This window comes from Centroberyx affinis, unplaced genomic scaffold (assembly GCF_046629955.1).
Source record: "Centroberyx affinis isolate AG114_WGS23_722 - 3 ecotype Tasmania unplaced genomic scaffold, CSIRO-AGI_Caff_v1 ptg003840l_1, whole genome shotgun sequence".
Taxonomy (NCBI): Eukaryota; Metazoa; Chordata; class Actinopteri; order Beryciformes; family Berycidae; genus Centroberyx; species Centroberyx affinis.
The window spans coordinates 147,073-167,406 of NW_027281690.1; the positions used below are offsets into that span (position 1 = coordinate 147,073).

Genomic DNA, 20,334 nt, shown 5'->3' on the forward strand with positions numbered 1-20,334 from the left:
ATGAGAAGTGATGAGATCTGCATGTTAATCCACATGCTGATGTTAAGAGATTGCAAAGTGCCACACATAGTATGCATCACCAATTCAGCTAAACAGAGTAAATCAGAGACCAAGGGTCTGTGCTTCTCTAAGCAAATTAATTAGTACTATTCAGAAGGGAAGTTCATAAAGAATAACATGGTGGATTAGAGACGACAATGAGCAGACATCATCAAATGAGGTGCACCTGGTTTAATGCTCATGAGATGATTTCAATAACACAGTCATATTATATCCCAACACTTACAGTTTGTCGACTAAGAGTTGTACAAAGTAATTTGTGTGTTCATTTTCATTATAATTACTTAAACCTTTCAAATGTAATTTCACTTTTATGTCCTATAAACTTAGATCTAAATTCTGCGAAACTGATACCATACACACACATCCTCATATTGTTGTATCCATAACATTCATCCTTACCTTGTCATACCAGCAGCGCAAACTGAGTTGTCCACACATGCAGATACTTGCCGAGCAGTCTTCCTTACATACGCAGTACTGTGAGCCACAGATGAAGAGAGAAAAAGCAATAGTCACTTCACACTGCCCATGCAGTGCCAATATCACCAAGAAAAAACTCCTGAGCATCTATTTCCCTCGACTATTCCAGTAATTCCGATGTAATGGTTTGCCCGTCTGACTCACCTGTAAGTGTGTGATGTTCCTGTCAATGTTCATGGGAGAGGTGACACAGTTTTCGGGGATGTATTTGTAGTTGTCTGGATAAGGCTCACAGTCCACAGAGTTGACACAAGGAATGGGAACTCTCTCATGCCCCCGAGCTATGTCACTGTAAATGGAGCAGGGACTGGTTAGCGGCTATCACAGTTTTACCAATCCCAGGAAATTGGAAAAATTGCAAGTCAGTGACGATGACAAGAAAAGTATGAAAGAGTGAGTATGGAGTGAAAATAAAGAGGAAGTACTGTAAAAGGGTTTGACATCACGAACCCTGAATCTTGTACCATGTGTAGGTTGGAGATTAACTTTCATTAGTCCCTGCAGTGATGGGCAAAGCATGGTAAAATGTTAGACCAACCAGTAAAGGACTTTTTCCTCCCCCTGAGTGGGCTTGTTGTTCTTGGCCTCCCTGTCCCTCCTGTTAGCCTGCAGGGTGACCCAGGCCTTGGAGTTGTGGCTACAGCAGTCTGGAGGAGTTTCCCCCTCACGGTTCTTCAGAAAGACATCTGCTCCTCGAGACAGGAAGAGCCTGAGGGACCAAAGACCAGATTTCATTGACCACCAGCATTTTCAACATGGAAATTCCTCTTTTGGGGGAGTCCTTGTGTTCTCACTATTACCGGAACAATGAATTAATTTCCAAGTTACAAAACCAATCCTAAAGAGTGAGAGTGTACGTTTCCCCAAACCCACAACTCACGTGACACATTCCAGACGGTTTTCCCGTGCGGCGATGTGCAGCGGAGAGTCTCCATGGACGTTGACAGCTTGGAGATCACAGTGAGCGTTCAGGAGCAGCTCGGAGATCTCCACACTGCCAGAGAATGCTGCCCAGTGAAGGCAGATGTTTTCCTCCTAGAAAAAGACAGACCGTATTCAGCAATAATTAATGAGATAATATTAGGCTATGAATCCTTAGTTATTAAATTATTAACACATACAAGTACAGATTGGGTACAGTCCCATGGCACATTTGAAGCAGTGACAGAAATGTTAGGTTACTTGGCTTGCTAGTTAATCTTGGCAAACATAGCTTACAGCATATTAGTGATTTATCCTAAAATAACCGATTATGTGTTGTCTTACAATCACATTTTGCCATATACTGTATATCGCCATACACTGTATTGCAGTAGTCCTTGCAAACTGATCAATGAGAAACCCAGAAGTATGTTCTCCCAGTGTGTGATGTCATCAAAATTCATTTGCATGCAAGATGATAATTATGGAGGTTGTGTGAAAAATGGCAGCTAAGATGTTAAGATTTGTAGTTAACTTCACAAAAATACTTCTAATTCATTTTATTAATTAAATACTGCTCAATAAAGAACAGTGGTGATATTACCAGATAGATAGATAGATAGATAGATAGATAGATAGATAGATAGATAGATAGATAGATAGATAATAAAAAAAAAAAATAAATAAATAAATATATATATATATATATATATATATATATATCGTGTCTCCTTCCTGACTACCCGACCTGAATGTGGCTCTTATTGTTTCCTAGGCTTGAAATTCTTTGCTGCCTTTTTGAATAGAATCAGATCATTCTCAGTTCATTTTCTCAACAGAAAAGCCCCTAGCCTGAAAACTTGAGTTTCCATTGAAAGAATCCAACATTTTGAAGCTTCTTGATACCTTTTAATAATTTTGTTACCTTAAAATAGATCAGACATAGATTTCCCATGGGACTGAGACATTTTTCTAAGCCCAAACAAAACCAAAAAATCGTACACATCATATATGTTTAATTACTAAAAGACATGTCAAACTGAGGCCCCGGCATACCAACCTTGTCCCTGATGCTGATGTCAGCCCCTTTAGACAGAAGCAGATTCACCTGGTCCAGATGCTTGTACTCTGTAGCCCAGATCATCGCTGTCCACCCACCATCATCCTAAAGAAGAATAATGCATTTAAGCTTAGCAAACTGATGTCAGATCAATCGTATGAAGTTGAAAAAAGTATTGAAGATCTCCACAAACACCTTGACAACAAAAGCATGTCTGTTATTTTCCAGTACCCAAAGATTATATTAAATTTAATTCTGAAAGAGCAATTTTATCAATTTCCCATTCCCATATCAGCCTATCATTTTATCACAGCACTCAAACTAAACTTTTAGTGGAGGGGTTCTTCCAAGGACGAACTGAGGCATTACGTCACAGCCACCTTAATGGCTACCTACCTGCAGCAAGGTCAAACATTTCAAACAAAGACACATCAGATGGTGCACTCTTATTCTAAGCTCTGCACACTCCCACAGGCACACACATATATCAGAGGGTCTACTGGCATCACACAGCCTTTGATGGAAGCACACAAATGATATACAATGTTTCACACCGAATATGCAAGGTAGGGTGCTATGCAACCTTGAGACATCTGTACGAACTGCAGAAATACCCACACTTCAGTCATCTCCATTTCTTTACAACTTCTGACGAACCCAAGATCTTTGCTCGAAGCGTAGTGTGTCATTAGGCTACATATGTAACTCAAGGTTGTACTACTATTACTGCCACCTATAGGATGGTATCAATTTGCAACTCAATCAAATAACCCAGTAACATACGTACATTCTAAAGAAAATGAAGCCATGATCAATCATTGGGAATTTAATACTGCTCACTTTCTACAGGGAAAGAGCCTTCTTGTTCTTGTCAGGCAGGTTTTGATAACTGGTAGTAAATTGAAGACGCAAGAGCCAAGTATTTGCATTCAACACCAATGCAGGGCATTGTGAACCTGCTCCTGCTGATGATTTTGCTTTTCCTACTGCTGCCTTTGATAAGTTTTTACCCTGTTTTGTTGAGGAGATTGATGGTAACAGACCTAAGAAGATCACTCCTCCAGTTTCTTCTGCCAAAATACCCCAGTCTGGACTTGTTAAGCCATTTTTTGTCAATTCACTGCAGGACCTTCGATACTGTGCCACATATGAGACCATCTTCTTGTCCCCTAGATAGGGGTCCCACTAAATTCTCCCAAGAGGTTATGGGGGATACAGAAACTCCCCAGGGTTCTGATCACAGAATTTGTCCACAGAAAATAGGTTGCACCATTGAAAACTAGAAGATCCATAAAATCACATACAAAATTACCAAATAAAGTCACTTATTGCGTATTACCACCACTGGTAGACACCTAGGGTCCTGCCCAAGAGCCTTCTTTTTTATAATAAATCAAAGTTAGGGAATATTTCTGCAGCAAAAAGAGTTGGCCAAGAGTGACATCTTTGCCAAAAAGCTGTAGCTGCCAAATAGGTGAGCTTTTGTTATATTGAAAAAAAAAAACAATAGGCTTTCTGCTAGCTAGCAAACTCACTGCATGTGAGCAGACAAGTGTGTGACAACTGTGACACACTGTCTGCTATCCTAAAACCAATATTGGGCCTAGCTACATTAACTATTAATGCATGAACGAATGCATCCGTTTGTCATCAAAATAACCAAACCATATCTATATTATCTCCAATAAAACCTGTCAAAACATTTCTTCTACTTCCACTTCCAAATTTAAATGAATGGCATATTGAACATACAACACAGAGCTGAAATTTAAGAAATGAGCAAACACTGGGATTTTCCCTTTATACTGGAGTGGACTAGAAAAATAGTAAATGTACCCAAATAGACTTCAATACAACACTGCATTGGGCAAATGGATCAAAACTCTACATTCTAGTTTAGAGCTGGTCATTATAGAGATACAGGCTCAGTGGAAAACAACAGGACATTCATTTGAGGTAAACACTTATCCCCCGCTTATCGATTTCCATCTAAACCACATACTCTCAGATCACTAATGAACCAGATTCTAGGTATTTGGTATGTTATCATGTCATGTTAACCATACTGACCTTGACAGGATCCCATTTACCACTCACCAATGCCAGTAAAATTTGTCTTTTGTGGATAAATCAATAAGGGTCACCCACCACACTGGCTACTAACTTTTGAGACTATAACATTTGAATGCCTTGGTTATATACTATTTGATCTTTGCCTGTTCTCAAGCTTTGACCCTGCTGACCACTGTATACTCTGACCATGAGCAAATCAAAGGCGCTGTACCAGAAAGGCTGTTGATTGGCTGCCTGGTACTGGCTCTACACAAAGTGATAACATCTAAACTTCAGTAAACTTTTCCTCCTGTTTCCACCTCTGATTCCTGGACGGTTAAGTAGCCCAACATTAGTTGAAACTTATTGTGATTTCCATGTGATGACACAAAAGTATGAGGCCATCAAAACAAAAATAAAAATGAAAGTCAAGACAAAAAAGGTGTTTAAGTTTTAAATGAAACTCTTAAGCTCTCATCTATTCATTCAATGTTTCACACAATACCTGATTACATACATGGCACTGAAAATGCGTAAGGTGACAGATTTCTATCAAATAATACTTTGGTTTTCTTTTAGTTTAGCATCCATGTTCCACCAGTCTGTAGTAGCAAGTGCATTCTTCTATGCAGTGGTGTACTGGGGAGGCGGCATCAAGGCAGGGGAAGCCCACAAACTGAATAAGCTGGTGAGGAAGGCTAGCTCTGTGGTGGGACTCAAGCTGGACAGTATGGAGGCAGTGGCAGAGAGGAGGATGAGCGGAAAGATCAGCACCATCCTGGAGAACCCCTGTCACCCTCTCTATGAGCTGAGACTGATGAGGAGCAGCTTCAGCCACAGGCTCCTCCTCCCACACTGCAGGACGGAGCGCCTCAGGCGTTCCTTTGTGCCTGCGGCCATTGGACTGTTTAACACCATCAGTGACCCCTGTGCCAGTCAGCTGTGTCCATCTCTCCCCCCAGCCCATATGTTCTTTTAATGAGAGATGGAGGGGAAAAGGTACCAACCTGACAGTTTATGTCTATCAATCCTGTGCAGAGAAGGTGTTCAACAATCTTGTAATGCCCAGACTTTGCCGCTAGGTGGAGACATGTGAACCCTTCTACATCCTGAGGAAGAGAGAATGAATCAAAATTATTAAACATCTCTAAAGTCTCTAGATAAGCATCTTCCAAAAAATTTTAATGGAGGTGCATGTGATGAAATGATCTGTCAATTCTAAAAGTCACTTTGGCAGGTAGCCAGCTTGCCTTGAATCAATCTTCTTCTTGAATCAATCTTCAATTTTCTTTTTATTTGGAGAAACAGGATACAAGTTCTTAAGACATGAATGTCTCACTGTTGAATTGAATTCTATGAGCTACGTTGGAGGCCAAGACATTAAACTGGCAAATTCAATTCTGAATCCTGTCATGACTAACTGGCTGACGAAAAAGTTTCATGCCCTGGTCAGAAGTCACGCAGCGTTACCTTGTGTGTGACACTGGCTCCTGCTCTCAGTAGGTAGCTGACCGTCTCCATGTGGTTGTTCTCACAGGCCTCCATCAGTGGCGTGCGCTGATCTTCATCACACATATTCAGGTTTGCACCGGCCTAAAGGGGGCCAGACCAGAACATGTTAGGACATGTATGTAGAGAACAGAGCATAGCATGCATGCCAACATGTTTTTCCACATTAAGTATGTTAATTTATCCAGCAAGGTGCTGGATAAATCAAATCAAATCCACAAGGGGAACTTGTGGTGCAAGTATGACGTTTCAATCATGTATTGTTCTTGAGTTCTTGTGTTCACAAGAATGTGTCAACACTCAGATACACACACACACACACACACACACGTCACCATGACGACATCCCATGTATCATGGTTGTGGGACATAAAAAGACTGGATAAAAAAACTACCAAAAAACAAAAAAAACAAAGACTAAAATTAACTATGTAGTTCATGTTAATTGTTTGGCACAGCATCTTTAAAACTTCTAAAACCTAAGACTTGATGGCTAAACTATATCTAAGACTTTTTAAAGCCTTTAATTTAAACATTTCATTTTAAGACATTCTTTTAAGGTTCTCTAGACACCATGTTTGTGGACACAAGAATAAATACTTAAAGGCAAAAACTGGAAAATAACATCAGTAAATAAGCCTCACTTGTACAAGCATGTGGCAGATCTCTTGGTGGCCTGTCTCAGCTGCAGCATGGAGTGGGGTGCGCTTATTCTGAGTTTCCATCTTAAAGTTAGGGTCTATACCATCCACTGGGAGATAAACGGGGAGAGAAGCAGCTTTATCACAAATAATCAACATCAAAAATTAAGTGAGATGCAGATAAAAAACTACATGATGAATACAGAAGTACAGGATGTTTTTTGAAGAAAGTATCAGTAAGACTGTTATGAAAACCAAAGGTGGGATTAACACACCCAGCATGAGCAAGACCTTCTTGAGTTCTCCCTGTTTGGCTGAGATGTAAAGTTGCTTGGGGTGAAAACGCAGCTTCTTGGGCCTAGTAAAAAGCAAGCATGGGAAAAAAATTAAGTGCTTTTAAGGTTTAAGTAAATCTCAAAGGTCTAGGCTGCATATCGCTTGAGGGAAATCAATATGACACTCCAGTGGTACACCTTACTTCTCTGTGTCGAGAGCTAAGAGAATGCTCTCTAGAGTGTCTTTAGGTGGTCCTGGAGGGAGTGTGGGTGTCAACACTATTCCCATCCCAGCCAACGGTGCTCCAGACCTGGACCCCCCAGGAATAGCAGGGATTTCTAGCCCATGTCCAGAGCGAATGGACAGTGAGCTGTCTGCCCTGCCACTAAGTTCAGCACCTAGAGCTAGACGAGATGAGCTGGAAAGTGAAACAAACAAGAAAATGCTTTTTACTTGAGCAGTGCGTGAATGGTGCTTCATTCAAAAAAACAACTAGTCTCAATTTGCCCTGAAGTGGAAACTACAAGAAAAAGTTGCAGCCTTTAGCTTACTCATGCATGTTCAGCAAAAGGTTAAAGACCCCATGAAAAGGCATCTTTACGGGACATAAGGGGCGGGACAGTGAGGGAACATTCAAAAGTCTAAAACAATGGAATATGAGTCAGAGAGAGAGAGAATTTTATTTGATGGGAGTGGTGTGGAAGGCAGGACTGTTCAAAAACCTGATGGTTTTATTGGTTAGAAATTTATATTTACTAGTGCAGCATGAGGTCACCGTGAACGATACTCTGTTTTCCAGGAAGTAAAAGTAATCGGAGTTCATTTCAAGGAGACTTTAATAAAGAGTTTTTCCCAACCCTGACAGCAGAGTTGCCAACTTACCTGCCAGTGGTGGTGTCTGCCCTGCCTTCGAGGGCCGCAGGCGTGGCAGGCCCATGTGCGAGTGTAAGGGGCACAGTGGAGGTGGTGTCAGCCTTGGCTATGGTGACCTCCTTGGCCTTGCTGGCCTCCTCTCCACAGTGGGGACAGAAGCTCTGGCCTTTGAGCACTGAGGCACAAGCACGATGGAAGCGGTGAGAGATACTGATGTCTGGTTGGCACTCCATAAATGTTCCCTACAGCATGGGAAAAAAACAACACAAAAACAGTTAAGTCTCGTTGAGCAAAACCCCAAATAATCATGGTCCTCTCTACTTTTTTGGCAAAGATCAGAGGGTTTATTGAAGCCACAGCACCTTCTGAACCTATGATTAAATGCATGATACTTTCTTGATCCTCGTAGGGAAATTCTCTGAGGTCAGAGGTCAGGGTCAACCACAGAACAGTGGCCCTAGAGCTGGTAGGATTAAATGTCTTGCTCAAGGACACCAGCAGCAGGTGCATACTTGCCTACGAGGAAACTGAAATTGGGTCCTCTAGTTGAGACATGGTCTTCCTACTCACTGCGTCAATTTATTGCCCAATTTATTTCACTCATTCTATTTAGTGTAACTTCCTAATGACCGATGCACCATTGGTCACTCAATACCTCCCTCTACAGCTGCAGCTACATTACATGAAAAGCTGCCTGAGTGTTTTTGGACAACACTGCACCGCTTACCAAGTCTGCAGTGTGGAAATTTTCAACCCACAAATTATGTCTATGTTCTGTAATGCTCAACTTAATTCATGCATCTCAACCAATAACAGGTACACTGATTTAGCGCACTGCTTGACACTCACCATACCTCTATATCTATAGCTGCAATCACACTGTATACCCTGCTGTATGAATGCGCATAGTGCCACAGTATTTCATAAATACACTATTGGGTGATACTGTATGTATAGTGTAGTGTCTGTACTATGTTGCACTGCATGTGAGATGCTGTTGTCCTTGTGCCACTGCCATGTGTGTCAGTAAGTACTGTGAAATGCTGTCAGTTGTCATTATGTCTCTGCACCTATGTCACAGAGGGATGAAAGGTTTAACTATTGCACTTGGCAATTTAAGTGTTTATAATTGTGATACACTTGAATACATATGTCAGTGTTGTGACCAAGTTAATGTGTTTCATGTTGTCCACTGTTAATATATTGTAAATAATTTAATACACAATGTAAATAACAGACACCATTTTCAAACTTGTAAACAAAAATTACATGGTATTTTAATGTAATGATACAAGATTAAACTTATGATCCCATGGGTCATTGCAGTAGCAAACGATATAGGTTAGAACAAACAGAACATCACTGAAGATTAAAAATTGTATATTTGTCATGCTGATACAGACGTATTGGTGTGAAAGAATTCTCGCAATGTTAACTGTTGACAGATTTACAGGTTAGCAGGTGCTTGCCGTTTACAGATCTACAAATTTACGGTCCAGAGTAAGACAATTATGCAGAGTGTGGAAATGTGCATTGTAATGCATTGCACCCTGGTGCAGCAGGGTAGTGTGTAAGTAGGGAGGCTGCCTTCCAAGCATGCCGGCAAGCATCCACCCTGCTGAAGTTCCGTAGGAGTCAAACAGCAAGTGTGTCAACACAAGCAGTAAACAGAGAATCCACCGATGTCGGCAGTCCAAGGTATGAAAACTCAAAATGATCAGTTAAATTCACAGCAATACAGTCAACCATACTTATCTGCAGTTTATCTACTGTAGTTCGTTTATGGTTGATTTTAAATTCTTAAACACAAATCATTTTGGATGTGGGCGTTCCAAAAAGTAAAACATGTAAATAACAGTTTCAAGCTCAAACAAATTCCTGCTCTTACGCTTCTTCCGATATGACGAGAACGCGGTAGAAGACCAGCAGCTATTAAAATAAACAAGGAAGTGTGTGAGCCATGCTAAAAAGTACCAAATGGACTACTATAACTGAAATGTCGTGATAACTCTCCAATTGCATCTATTTAAAGATGTGTAACTGCAGTGTGAGTGTTAGTGTTGAATGGTGTGTTTTAATTGCTTTCTGGGTTCAGTTGTTAGAGATTAGAGAGACAGAGACAGAAATGAGACAGATTGCATGTGTATTGGAGAGCAGCACTTTCAGCGCCACAAAAAGCTCTACAGTGAAATAAGTGATGAAATTTTGAACACAATAATCAATAGTCATGATGGCTAAAACTAGGAAAGTAAGGCTAAGGTTGAAAATAGGACAAGATTGTCAACCACATGCCCAAAATTGAACATGTAAATGTATACTCACAGCCCTACAGAAGAAGCCACAGCCAGGGCAGCACTGGTGCTTCACCATGCCATTCCGGTGGTCCTCACACAGGACCAGCAGCTGAACTGAGTTGGAGGGACGCATCATCTCATGTTTTAGTACAGCGCACTGGCAGCGGGTCAGCTGTCCGTCAACGCTCTCCGTGGCCATGCACTTCCTGTCGGCCAGGATGAGAATCTCTCGACTCTTGGGTGTCTCCATACGACAGCTGCAGAGTGGAAGCTCCTGCACAGAGTCCTCCTCTACTGCTGACCCCAACAAGCCTGCATAGTAGGGAAGTTCTGTCTTAGTACTCAACCACAAAATTAGTTTCAGTTTATCTGCATGTGGACTCAATCCCGGAATTCATTGGTTGGGTGGAACTACGGAAATGGGCTTGCACAGATTCAAGGGAGTTAATACTGAACATATCCAAAATATCATATTGCATCATAATTACTATCAGACAGTGGTGGGATGAAGTAACACATGTTTGAATCACAAGTCCCAATTCAAAAGGGTCAAGTCTCAAGTCAAGTGAAGCAACCAAAGGCAAGCCAAATCAGACATAAGACCAAAAAAGTCAGGTTTATTTCTACGCTAGTCTTGTTTAGCCAGGCCATTCTCCACTCTTCGTTTTCGCTGTACCAGTGCAGAAGGATGGTCTGTCAGAACCTGTTTTTAGTTTGGATAGTGCAAAAAAATTGTTGGGGTCATTTGATGATCATGCAACCAATCACTATCATCATGGGTGGCACTGAGCCCATGATGTGGGGACGATGTCCGGGGGGGAAATGTTGTGGAACTATCATGCATGCCTGAGAAGAGCAATTTTAAGCTACCAACTGCATGATTCGTACAGGTCTTCAAGAGTGCTTGATCGAACTCTTGCAGTTTAACATCATAAACCTGCTCTGCTGCTAGCCATGGAGTTTCAATTTGTATTTTTAATTGAAACTGTGCACTTTAAAAATAATGTACCTGACTGACGAACATTATGTAACATTACCAAAGAAATAACACGTTCGCAAAACAACAGCACCTTGATACCAGTTACCAGATTGGATTTGTTTGTCTAGAGGGCTTTCAAGTGACAACGCACCATCTGGAAGCCGTAGTGGAGGTGAGCTCTTGGGAAACAGCGGCTAACAACAGCTGACTGTGTTTAATGTACAAATTGGTCATCTCAAGACAACTGAATAGACATGGTTAATTTCTGTGCCGTTTCTTACTGGGAACCCATCCATTTTGCCACTGATAGATCTGATCGATTTTGTGTTCAGATAATGTCAGCTTGTTACCTAGCTAACATCTGGTTAGCTAACCATGATGTTTTGATGACTTATCGGATTTGAAATCTAGCTAATGTTAGTGGATACTAGCATTAGTACTGGACATTGTGGCAGACGAAACGCAACTTCCTGTGATGGGGGAGGGGCAGGTTCCACTCTTTAGCATTCCGCTAATAGAACCCAATGGAACCACGATTAGCATTTTGTCGTAGCAAGACAATAATTTTTTCATCAACGAAAGCTATACACTTTTGAATGCACAGGGTGACAACATTGTATTTTCATGGCGCAGTTAAATAGATCTTGTGGTGCATAGAGTTTTCAAATTCTCTGATGAAACATTGAAAAACGACAAAGGACTACAAGCACAGGAGTTCCATCAGAAACTTCCTTTACACTGTGAATAGGTATTTGCCAACCGATGTTTCATTTGTAATGTCTCTATTCAACAATTGTCTTAAATGCAGTAGTTATCATTGACGTTTTCCATCACTTACCTTGACACAGCCACAATCAGGAAAATCAGTGTTAAGTGGAACTGATTATTGGAGAAAATGGCGCCACAGAGCTCAGTGTCACTCGGAAGGACTACAATGACTACAAAGTGGAACCAGGGGCGTGACTTGCATAGTATAATAATGTTAATATTAATATTAACATTGGTTGCTTTGCTCAATTAGGCTCCTTGGGTTTTTTTTTATTTAATTTTCTTTATTATTAATTTATTTATTTAAAGGGACCATGTTAAAGGCCCCATATTTTACACTTTCCAGTGTTTTATTTTATGTCTTGAGGTCCATTAAAAAATGTTTGTGTGGTACCAAAAACACAATGTTACGGCCCTGCTCCACTACAGCCACTGGCCGTCAGCCATCGAAGGAATGATTCTTTTAAAAGCACTGAAAGATGCTCCACTGCTCGCGTTGCACTTGCGGTCATGTTGCGTCCAAGCTAAAAAAAAAAAACGCTGAGGTTCAGTTCTCGATGGCTAACGCATGCATTCTCCCTCGTTGAAATAAAGAGAAATTAAGTTGATATTGGTTGTTTTCTGGTGTATCAATTTACAATGTTGTGCATCCTGTGGAGCAGGGAAAACATCAGATTGGCGCAACATTGATGGCAACACGACGCAACGTTGGTAGGTAGCGGAGCTCAAGAGTTGGGCCTAGTTCTCTCCATCGATTCTAAATTGTAAATTGACTCAAATCGGATATGTGATTTTTTTTTTTTTTTAGCCATAGACTGTAAAAACAGATGGACGTAGTGAGTGTGACGTCACCCATAGGTTTCTGAAAGGCCGTTTTGAAGCCAAAAGTTGGGGTCTACGAGCGCCGCCATGTTGACAGTCGGAGCAGCCAGAGCGAAGCAGGGGCAGGATTTAGAGTCTTTTTAGAGCCAACCCTAGTGGACATTAAAGGAACTGCGGCTTTCAGCCACTTCCTTATTGGCTTCAAAATTCACCCCTGGTTTTGGCCGCTTGGTCTCAAGACATGCCTAGCATACAAACAGCCTTTAAGAGTTTTTCCTTTCTTCTAAGCACTCACCTTTGTTCTCTGAGGGAAGCGTGTGCTCTTGAGGCTTGAGGTCGACAGACTTGGGGGGAATCTCTGTGTACTCCCTACCATGGTCTGCCTGGGCCTGAGTTGAAGCCTGGGGCTGAGCCAGTGCCTCTGGTCCTAAGGAGGTGGAAAAGTTAACAAATGCACAGCAGAGGTCAAAGGTAAGAAAATGCTTCCTGATTTACCTCCAATTTCAAGGAAGATGCATGAAGAAGAAAAACAGAAAATAACTGCAAGAAACAATGCTGGGGTTCAAGCCCATGTGAATAAGTGAAATATTTATTTGTCATAAAGATTGTAACATGTAAACAGATGCATAACTAGAATGCAATAATGCACCAAAACAGTCATGAACGTTTGGAGTGGAGAGAAGGACTGAGTATAATCTCTCTGACCTTCTGTATAGCTATGGTGTTTAGGAAAATGAGCTGCAGCTGGAGGAGCAGTTTGTTCCTATAATGGGTGGGTCAGGGACTATCGCTTTCTATCACTATCCATTTCTATGCCCCAGGTAAATTAAAGGATTTTCTTATCTAGTAGAAAAGCTGCTAAGTTTCTGACTCTGTTAGATAAGTCAGTAAACATTTATCAGTAAACATTTATCTTTAAAGGGTAAAGGGGAATTACCTTAACATCATAAACCTGCTCTGCTGCTAGCCCAACTAAATTTCAGTTGTTATTTGCATGTAGAGTGGCGTTTGATTTGATTATCGCACCACCATCTGGCCAATCAGGGTCATATTTCTTGAGACAAGCCACCATCAATATCTAGAATTTTGCCAATATATTTCTGCAAAGCTTTGTGGCAACTTGACCATTGGTGAATGAGGACATGTCAAAAAATAGTTTTTCAAAAAAGCCAGAATTGTAAAAAATCCACAACGCGGACATGGGTGGTCCAATTAGCAAAGTTGTAGAACACATCGGGCTGCATATGTGAACCAAGTTTGGTGTCAATCGGACTCACGTGTGGGACTTATGGCCTCCTTTGTGTAATGTCTGTTTTTATTGGATTATAGTGTCACTACCTGGCCGACAATCTATCATTGTGCCAAATCGCATGTATCTATCATGTACCATTTCATGGAAAAACTACAAAAATGTGGGAATAAAAAAATAAATAAAAACAATTCAAAAAGAGCAAAAACAATAGAGTGATATCCCAAATTATACATTTCAGATTTTCTTTAGTACATGACTGCATGTCTACCTCCGTGATATGAAAACAATGTATATTTATGACTTTCCACATCTACTTAATGCATATGCTCAGCATCTTTGGGTATGAAGATTGATTTGACAGAAAAAACTAGTACAGCCCACAAAGACCTGTGGGTCTGCTCACCTGTCATGAATATTTATGAGAACACCAGTAGACCAAGGAGACTTATTACAGTATCATAGTCACGTCCCCATCTAGGTTCCACAAATCAGAAATCTAAAAGGGACTATCTAAGACAATTATTCTTGAGGGGTGATGCAGAAGGGGGGAGGGCAACGATTACCTTTGGCCTTTATCTTCCTTTTTCGTTTCCTGGACGGCCTGAGCCAGGCACTGTCTCCCTTTGTTTTCTTTTTCAACTTCTTCTTCACACTGGATTCTGAGCTCTAAGGTAAAAAAATTACATTTAAATTACAGAAGTGATTTGAATAATGGACAGCAACCAATTTGTTAACAGGAGGAGGTAGAGACTGCGCTCTCAGTTCAGTCTTCACTCAAGAGAAGTCAGTGTGAGATTGGGTTTTGATGTAACACATGCTAGGTTAATGTAATTAGGCTTGTATGGTTGGCTGGAGTTCATCATTACACAATTCCAATAAGTAAAAATGTTAACCATTTAGTCAACCAAGGCCTTATATTACCCACAATCATTTAAAGAGTATGTTGTTATTTTGTATTAATCATCATGCAATTATAGGTTCAACTTTTCTTTTGAAATGGTTGATACCTCATTTTGGAACGGAAAATATAAAACTTTTTTGTTGATTGCCAGGGGGTGAATGGATCTTACCAAGTCTGACTCGGTGCCCTCCTCTTCCCCCTCTTCTTCACCCGACTCTTCGGACTCCTGCTCATCTCCCAGCTCCACCAAAGAACAACAAACAAACTTAAAATCACCAACACTTAACACATCAAACAAGCCCAGCTTCATTCCCCTCCTGTCCAGTGACTTACAATAGAAAAACAGGTACACATAATCACTCTCTAAAACAATTTCCTGTTAGCTATGTTTACCTGCAAATGTCAAGTCAAATCTGAACAAAACTTTGAAAATGAAATTAAATAAAAATGGAGTTAATAATATGCATTTCCATCAGTTGGGCTGAAGCGAATAAATATGCATTTCCATCAGTTGGGCTGAAGAGAATAAATTTGCTTCCTGAATGTAGAACATGTCTACATCTGAAAAATATATATATTATATACACTCACCGAGCACTTTATTAGGTACACCTGCATATTCATGCAATTATCCATTCAGCCAATCATGTTACAGCCGTGCAATGCATAAGATCATGCAGATACAGGTCAGCAGCTTCAGTTAATGTTCACATCAAAAATTTGATCTCAGTGACTTTGACCGTGGCGTGGTTGTTGGTGCCAGACGGGCTGCTTTGAGTATTTCTGAAACTGCTGATCTCCTGGGATTTTCACGCACAACAGTCTCTAGAGTTTACACAGAATGGTGCAAAAAACAAAAAACACCCAGTGAGCGGCAGTTCTGTGGACGGAAACGCCTTGTTGATGAGAGAGGTCAGAGGAGAATGGCCAGACTGGTTGGAGTTGACAGAAAGGCTTCAGTAACTCAGATAACCTCTTTACAACTGTGGTGAGCAGAAAAGCGTCTCAGAATGCACAACACGTCCAAACTGGAGGCGGATGTCACTTTGGTAGCCGGTTGACACTGAGCTGAAAGCTGATACCTACCCAATATTAGTAAGGTGTTTCTAATGAAGTGCTCGGTGAGTGTATATTACACATATACTTTTTTTTAAAGATTATTTTTATGGCATTTCTGCTTTTTGGTGCATAGTGGAGTGGAGAGAGACAGAAAAGATGGGAGAGAGGGCTGATGACACATGACAAAGGCCCCAGGCTAGATTCACACCTAGGATGTGTGGTTATATGGTATGTGCCACCGAAGCCACCAGGATGCCTCATTGAAATCTGCCATTGTAAGTCACATAAAAGATACTTGAATGGAAACCTAGCCTTTACCTCCTCCATTATCACCACTTCTAGCTTTTGAAAAGCCTTTAGCTAAATGACAAAAAACTAAACTAAGCAACTAGCTTGTCCGCAGAACCTGGTAGGAAGGCAAGCAGCAACTTTTGTCTGAATGCTTGTAGGTAAAATGTATTTATCCCAGCTTACCAACATTAGCCAGTGTTGAAGAACTTATTTATAGAAGTATTGTTTGAAAACATTAACTGAATTCTCTTTTTTTTGCCAAAAAGGGCCATCCCAGACAACCACAGTTTGGTTTGTCTGCATTGAAAGGCTCATTCCACTTGTAACACTCAACATCAAACAATCAAAACAAATGACACAAATTAATAGTAGGCCATAACTCCACAACAGTGCCTTTAATAAGCATTAGGAAATAAGTTGTATGTGTTCTGCTCTGAAGTCCCTTCAGGGACTCTCCAGGATTTCTAGGCATTCAATGAAGGCCCCCCAAAAATTTGAAAGGCTTTTTAAATGTTTATACTTATTGCCTCAATGATCTTATATGTCTTCACTCTGGCGCTCATCTTTTATAATTTGCTTTGCTTTTTTTATGAAATAAATCCATGAAGAGGAAAATCCAATCAGGTCAAATCAGAATTTTTCTTTGGTTGGTATCTAGGCAAAATGGCAATCACTAACAGTGACTCCTCATGTCCATATCTGCCTGGCTGGGCTTTCGGTCACTGAAACAAAGCTTCTTCAAATGAATGAGGGCATATTTGTGATGTAGCAGGTGGATTAGCCAACCATATTTTGATATGTGTTGGGTGGGATAGTTTTCCCTCTGCTTCCATTTGTGAATACTTTAGCTTTGCCACATACACAGTGAGCAAATAAGTTAAGTTGCACCAAGAGACAGTGAAGCTGGCTAGCTTTTGTGTCTTGAAACGATGGCAACTGTGAAAGATGGTATTGTTGGACTGGCTGCGCTTTCCCCCCAGACAAGAGGCCCTGGTCAAGCACAGGTTTCAGCAAACTTCACAAATATCTGGAAACACCCAGACACATGCAAGCTACAGAGAGCCTGAAAACTATCGGTGACACAAGAGGTGACCTCCAGTTGAATGAGCAGTGGCATAGGGAGTAATAAGTGTCACACCACACAATGAGGTCAGACGGAATAGGGAAATACTAAAATTCATTCTGTTGTGTTTGTGGGGAGGCAAGAACGTCCATTCAGAGGACACAATGAGAACAGAGTAGAGTAATACAGGGGGAATACAGTTGCTTCACTTTTTGTCTTAGTATGACAGTGACCTGAGATGCTCCCTTTTGCAACATCCAAAGTGTTCACTGGCACGTCTAGCAAAATTCAAAATGACCTGATCAACGCAACTGATGTGATATTAGATGTAATAAAGAGGATGATGTCAATGCCTTTCTATTGCTGTCAGGTTGATGAGACAACTGGTGTTAGTAATGTAGCTCAAATGTCTTAAGTACTCCATTATGTTAGTGACGGGAGTGTGAAAGAGAGTGCAATTCATCAAATTGGAGGATGTAACCAATGACAAGCAGGCAGAGGCCGCTCGCATTCTCTTTTTTTTTTTTTGCTATGATGGCATCGCAGTGATAGCTTCTGATTTCAAATGGTATTCAAGAGTGAAGCTGTTGGATGAAATTTATAATCACAGTCTGCTGTCCCTATGCGGTGACACTTCTCATCCTGTTTTGTGTGCACTGTGTATGAGAGAAGACTGCAATTGAGAGATGTTTGACCATACAGTTGAGCATCACAATGACTTTGATGCCAACCACATATAATTGGCAGGAGAAAATGGAAAGAAACTGTCTTTTGTTCCAACCTGAGAGATGGATTCAGATGTTCTACTTTTTTCCTGGGCAGCACCAACACGTTCATCTGTAGGCCGCTGTCCCTCCTCTTCCTCGGACTCCTCCAGGTCCTCCGATTCGTCCTCCTCAGACGCATTCTCTACTCTCTCCCCGTTTATATTTGCTACCTGTTTAGCCTATGAGATGAGAAAAGACTGGAGGTGATTATAACAATCCATAAACATATTGTACATGACATGACACCGCTTTATGAATTCCATTTGGGATATTTAGGCAACCTACAATGAGTGCAATAGTAGAATATGCTTAAATATTCAATAACATTAAAAGCAATTTAGTCTCACAAATGAACAATAAGCCATATTGCCTGAAGAATTTACAACAGTGATTGAATGCTGGATATAGATAGGTGATAAACTGAATGATACAAATAGTCTAAAGTCCATAGTATGTCTTGGACTGTCCCTGTACCTTGTGTGCCAGTATGCACTTGTGTTACTTTGTTAGTTGTTGAATTGTCTCTGCACCAATGCCACCAAGAGACATTCCTGTACATGTATTGTACTTGGCAAATAAAGTGAGTTTGATTTGTCCCTTGTTCCAATATGAGGTGTTGGCCAAGTGGCATAATCATTATCTCATGTTTTTTTTTGTTTTGTTTTTTAAATGAGAGGAGCAAAGACCTGTGGGCTCTTGGCTGAGTGTTGTAGTTCCTTAAACATTTCCAGCACAGTCCGCTGCTTAAGCACTTTGGTTTTCTTCCTGGGAACCAGGCTGTACATTCCCATCCTCCTCTTCTTTTTACGGGACGACAACACTCCTGAGTAAGAGGCTAAAGCACAAGATGGGTACAACACAGAAATTTACAATAAGACGGTGAGCGGAGAAAATGTTTTGTTCCAATCTACTGATTATTTCCCTGAAACCCAAGAACAAAGTCACCTTTCACTTGGGCATCTGTCAGGTGACCTTTTCTACTGTAGGTCAGTTTGTGTCATATATATTTTGTCACTGGATTCAATGCTGTCTAACCTAGCTGGAGCTTGGCTGGGGCTGGGGCTGGGGCTGGAACTGCAGCTGGAGGTGCTGGTGAAGCTGATGGAGCTGCTGAAGCTGCTTGTGCTGAAGCTGGCATATCCGATGGGCTCTGAGGTAGCTGGTTCTGCGGAGCAGGCTGCTGTGGGGCTTTCTGCGCCTCAGGTGCAACATGGCTCTCCGTTCTCTCCATTTTTGCACTGTTTGCTTCTCTTAGTTCCCTGTTAAGAAGCTGTAGATGACAAGAACCAAAAGCCTTTATGATCATTATGTTACTACCTGGGCTCCTTAGAATCTCCCTTCATTGATTAGATTTACTTCCAAGTCTATTTGTTATGGGCTATTGGTTACCTTTTGCGCCAGGCTGACAGCAGGTCTGGACATGGTCTTGCGTGCTCTGTGTATTGTGACGGGTGGTGGAGTAGGGGCAGGAGAGGGGGCTGTGCCGTTTTTAGTGTCTGATGTCCCCTGTCCCAACGTGGTCCCTGCACTGGGGTCAGTCCTTAATGCACCCAAACTCTGTGCACGACCAGATGTCGAGGACGGGAGGGATTTGGCTGCATGTCCCACCGCCATGGAGCCCGAGGGCAACCAGTTAGTCCTGTGTGGGGCAACTCCCAGTCCTGACGACGTTGCAGAACCGCCTTCCTGCTGCTGCTTACTGAGGATGAATCCATTGCTTCCAGTGACAGAACCATGCGGTGGTTCCGTCTCCGACATTCCATTCTCACTGACCAACGATAACGTGTTGCTGCCTGCCAAAGAGCTGTGTGCGGGGCTCTTGTGTCTCGTGTCATCAAATTCTGTGCCGTTTAGCATTGCCTCTGCTCCGGGGGAAGGGGCCAGTCTGGCAGCTGCCTCTTTGTCTCCGTCTATAAAAACAGAACCAAAAGTAAAATGTAAACATGCCATTATTGTAATTAAGAATGTGCTTTAAAGTCTTTCATATAAAAAAAAAATCAGGGCAAACTAAAATAAAGAAATATTTTGACTAATACCTGCTCTCTCCTCTCCATTGCTAGACGAATCCATTCCCTCTTTCTTTGTGGATTCGCCCTTACACACACTGCCCTTGGCCAGACCAGTGGGCTGATGGGAAAAAGGACACATATTAGTGAAAATACACGGGAAAATTATATTTGATATGTAAAAAGGTATAAAAATCCAGGTCCAAGCATGAATGTAGGTCATGTTTAAAACAGCTTTATTTGGAACAAAGACATTA

General features: G+C 41.3%; 1 protein-coding gene across 1 annotated transcript in view; it reads right to left on the bottom strand.

The window, feature by feature from the left end:
- Positions 1-20,334, bottom strand: part of ehmt1b (euchromatic histone-lysine N-methyltransferase 1b) — a 41,764-nt gene that overhangs the window by 6,407 nt on the left and 15,023 nt on the right. Inside the window, exons 2-21 of the mRNA XM_071541242.1 lie at positions 20,108-20,198; positions 19,461-19,981; positions 19,107-19,341; positions 18,758-18,906; positions 18,086-18,250; positions 15,061-15,132; positions 14,554-14,656; positions 13,034-13,165; positions 10,198-10,481; positions 7,885-8,117; positions 7,205-7,420; positions 7,002-7,084; positions 6,730-6,836; positions 6,047-6,169; positions 5,584-5,685; positions 2,525-2,629; positions 1,424-1,578; positions 1,082-1,252; positions 688-832; positions 463-540 (exon numbers count right to left, since the gene is read on the bottom strand). Coding sequence (XP_071397343.1) covers positions 463-540; positions 688-832; positions 1,082-1,252; positions 1,424-1,578; positions 2,525-2,629; positions 5,584-5,685; positions 6,047-6,169; positions 6,730-6,836; positions 7,002-7,084; positions 7,205-7,420; positions 7,885-8,117; positions 10,198-10,481; positions 13,034-13,165; positions 14,554-14,656; positions 15,061-15,132; positions 18,086-18,250; positions 18,758-18,906; positions 19,107-19,341; positions 19,461-19,981; positions 20,108-20,198 — 3,270 coding nt within the window. The remainder of the gene's footprint in view (positions 1-462; positions 541-687; positions 833-1,081; positions 1,253-1,423; positions 1,579-2,524; positions 2,630-5,583; positions 5,686-6,046; positions 6,170-6,729; positions 6,837-7,001; positions 7,085-7,204; positions 7,421-7,884; positions 8,118-10,197; positions 10,482-13,033; positions 13,166-14,553; positions 14,657-15,060; positions 15,133-18,085; positions 18,251-18,757; positions 18,907-19,106; positions 19,342-19,460; positions 19,982-20,107; positions 20,199-20,334) is intronic.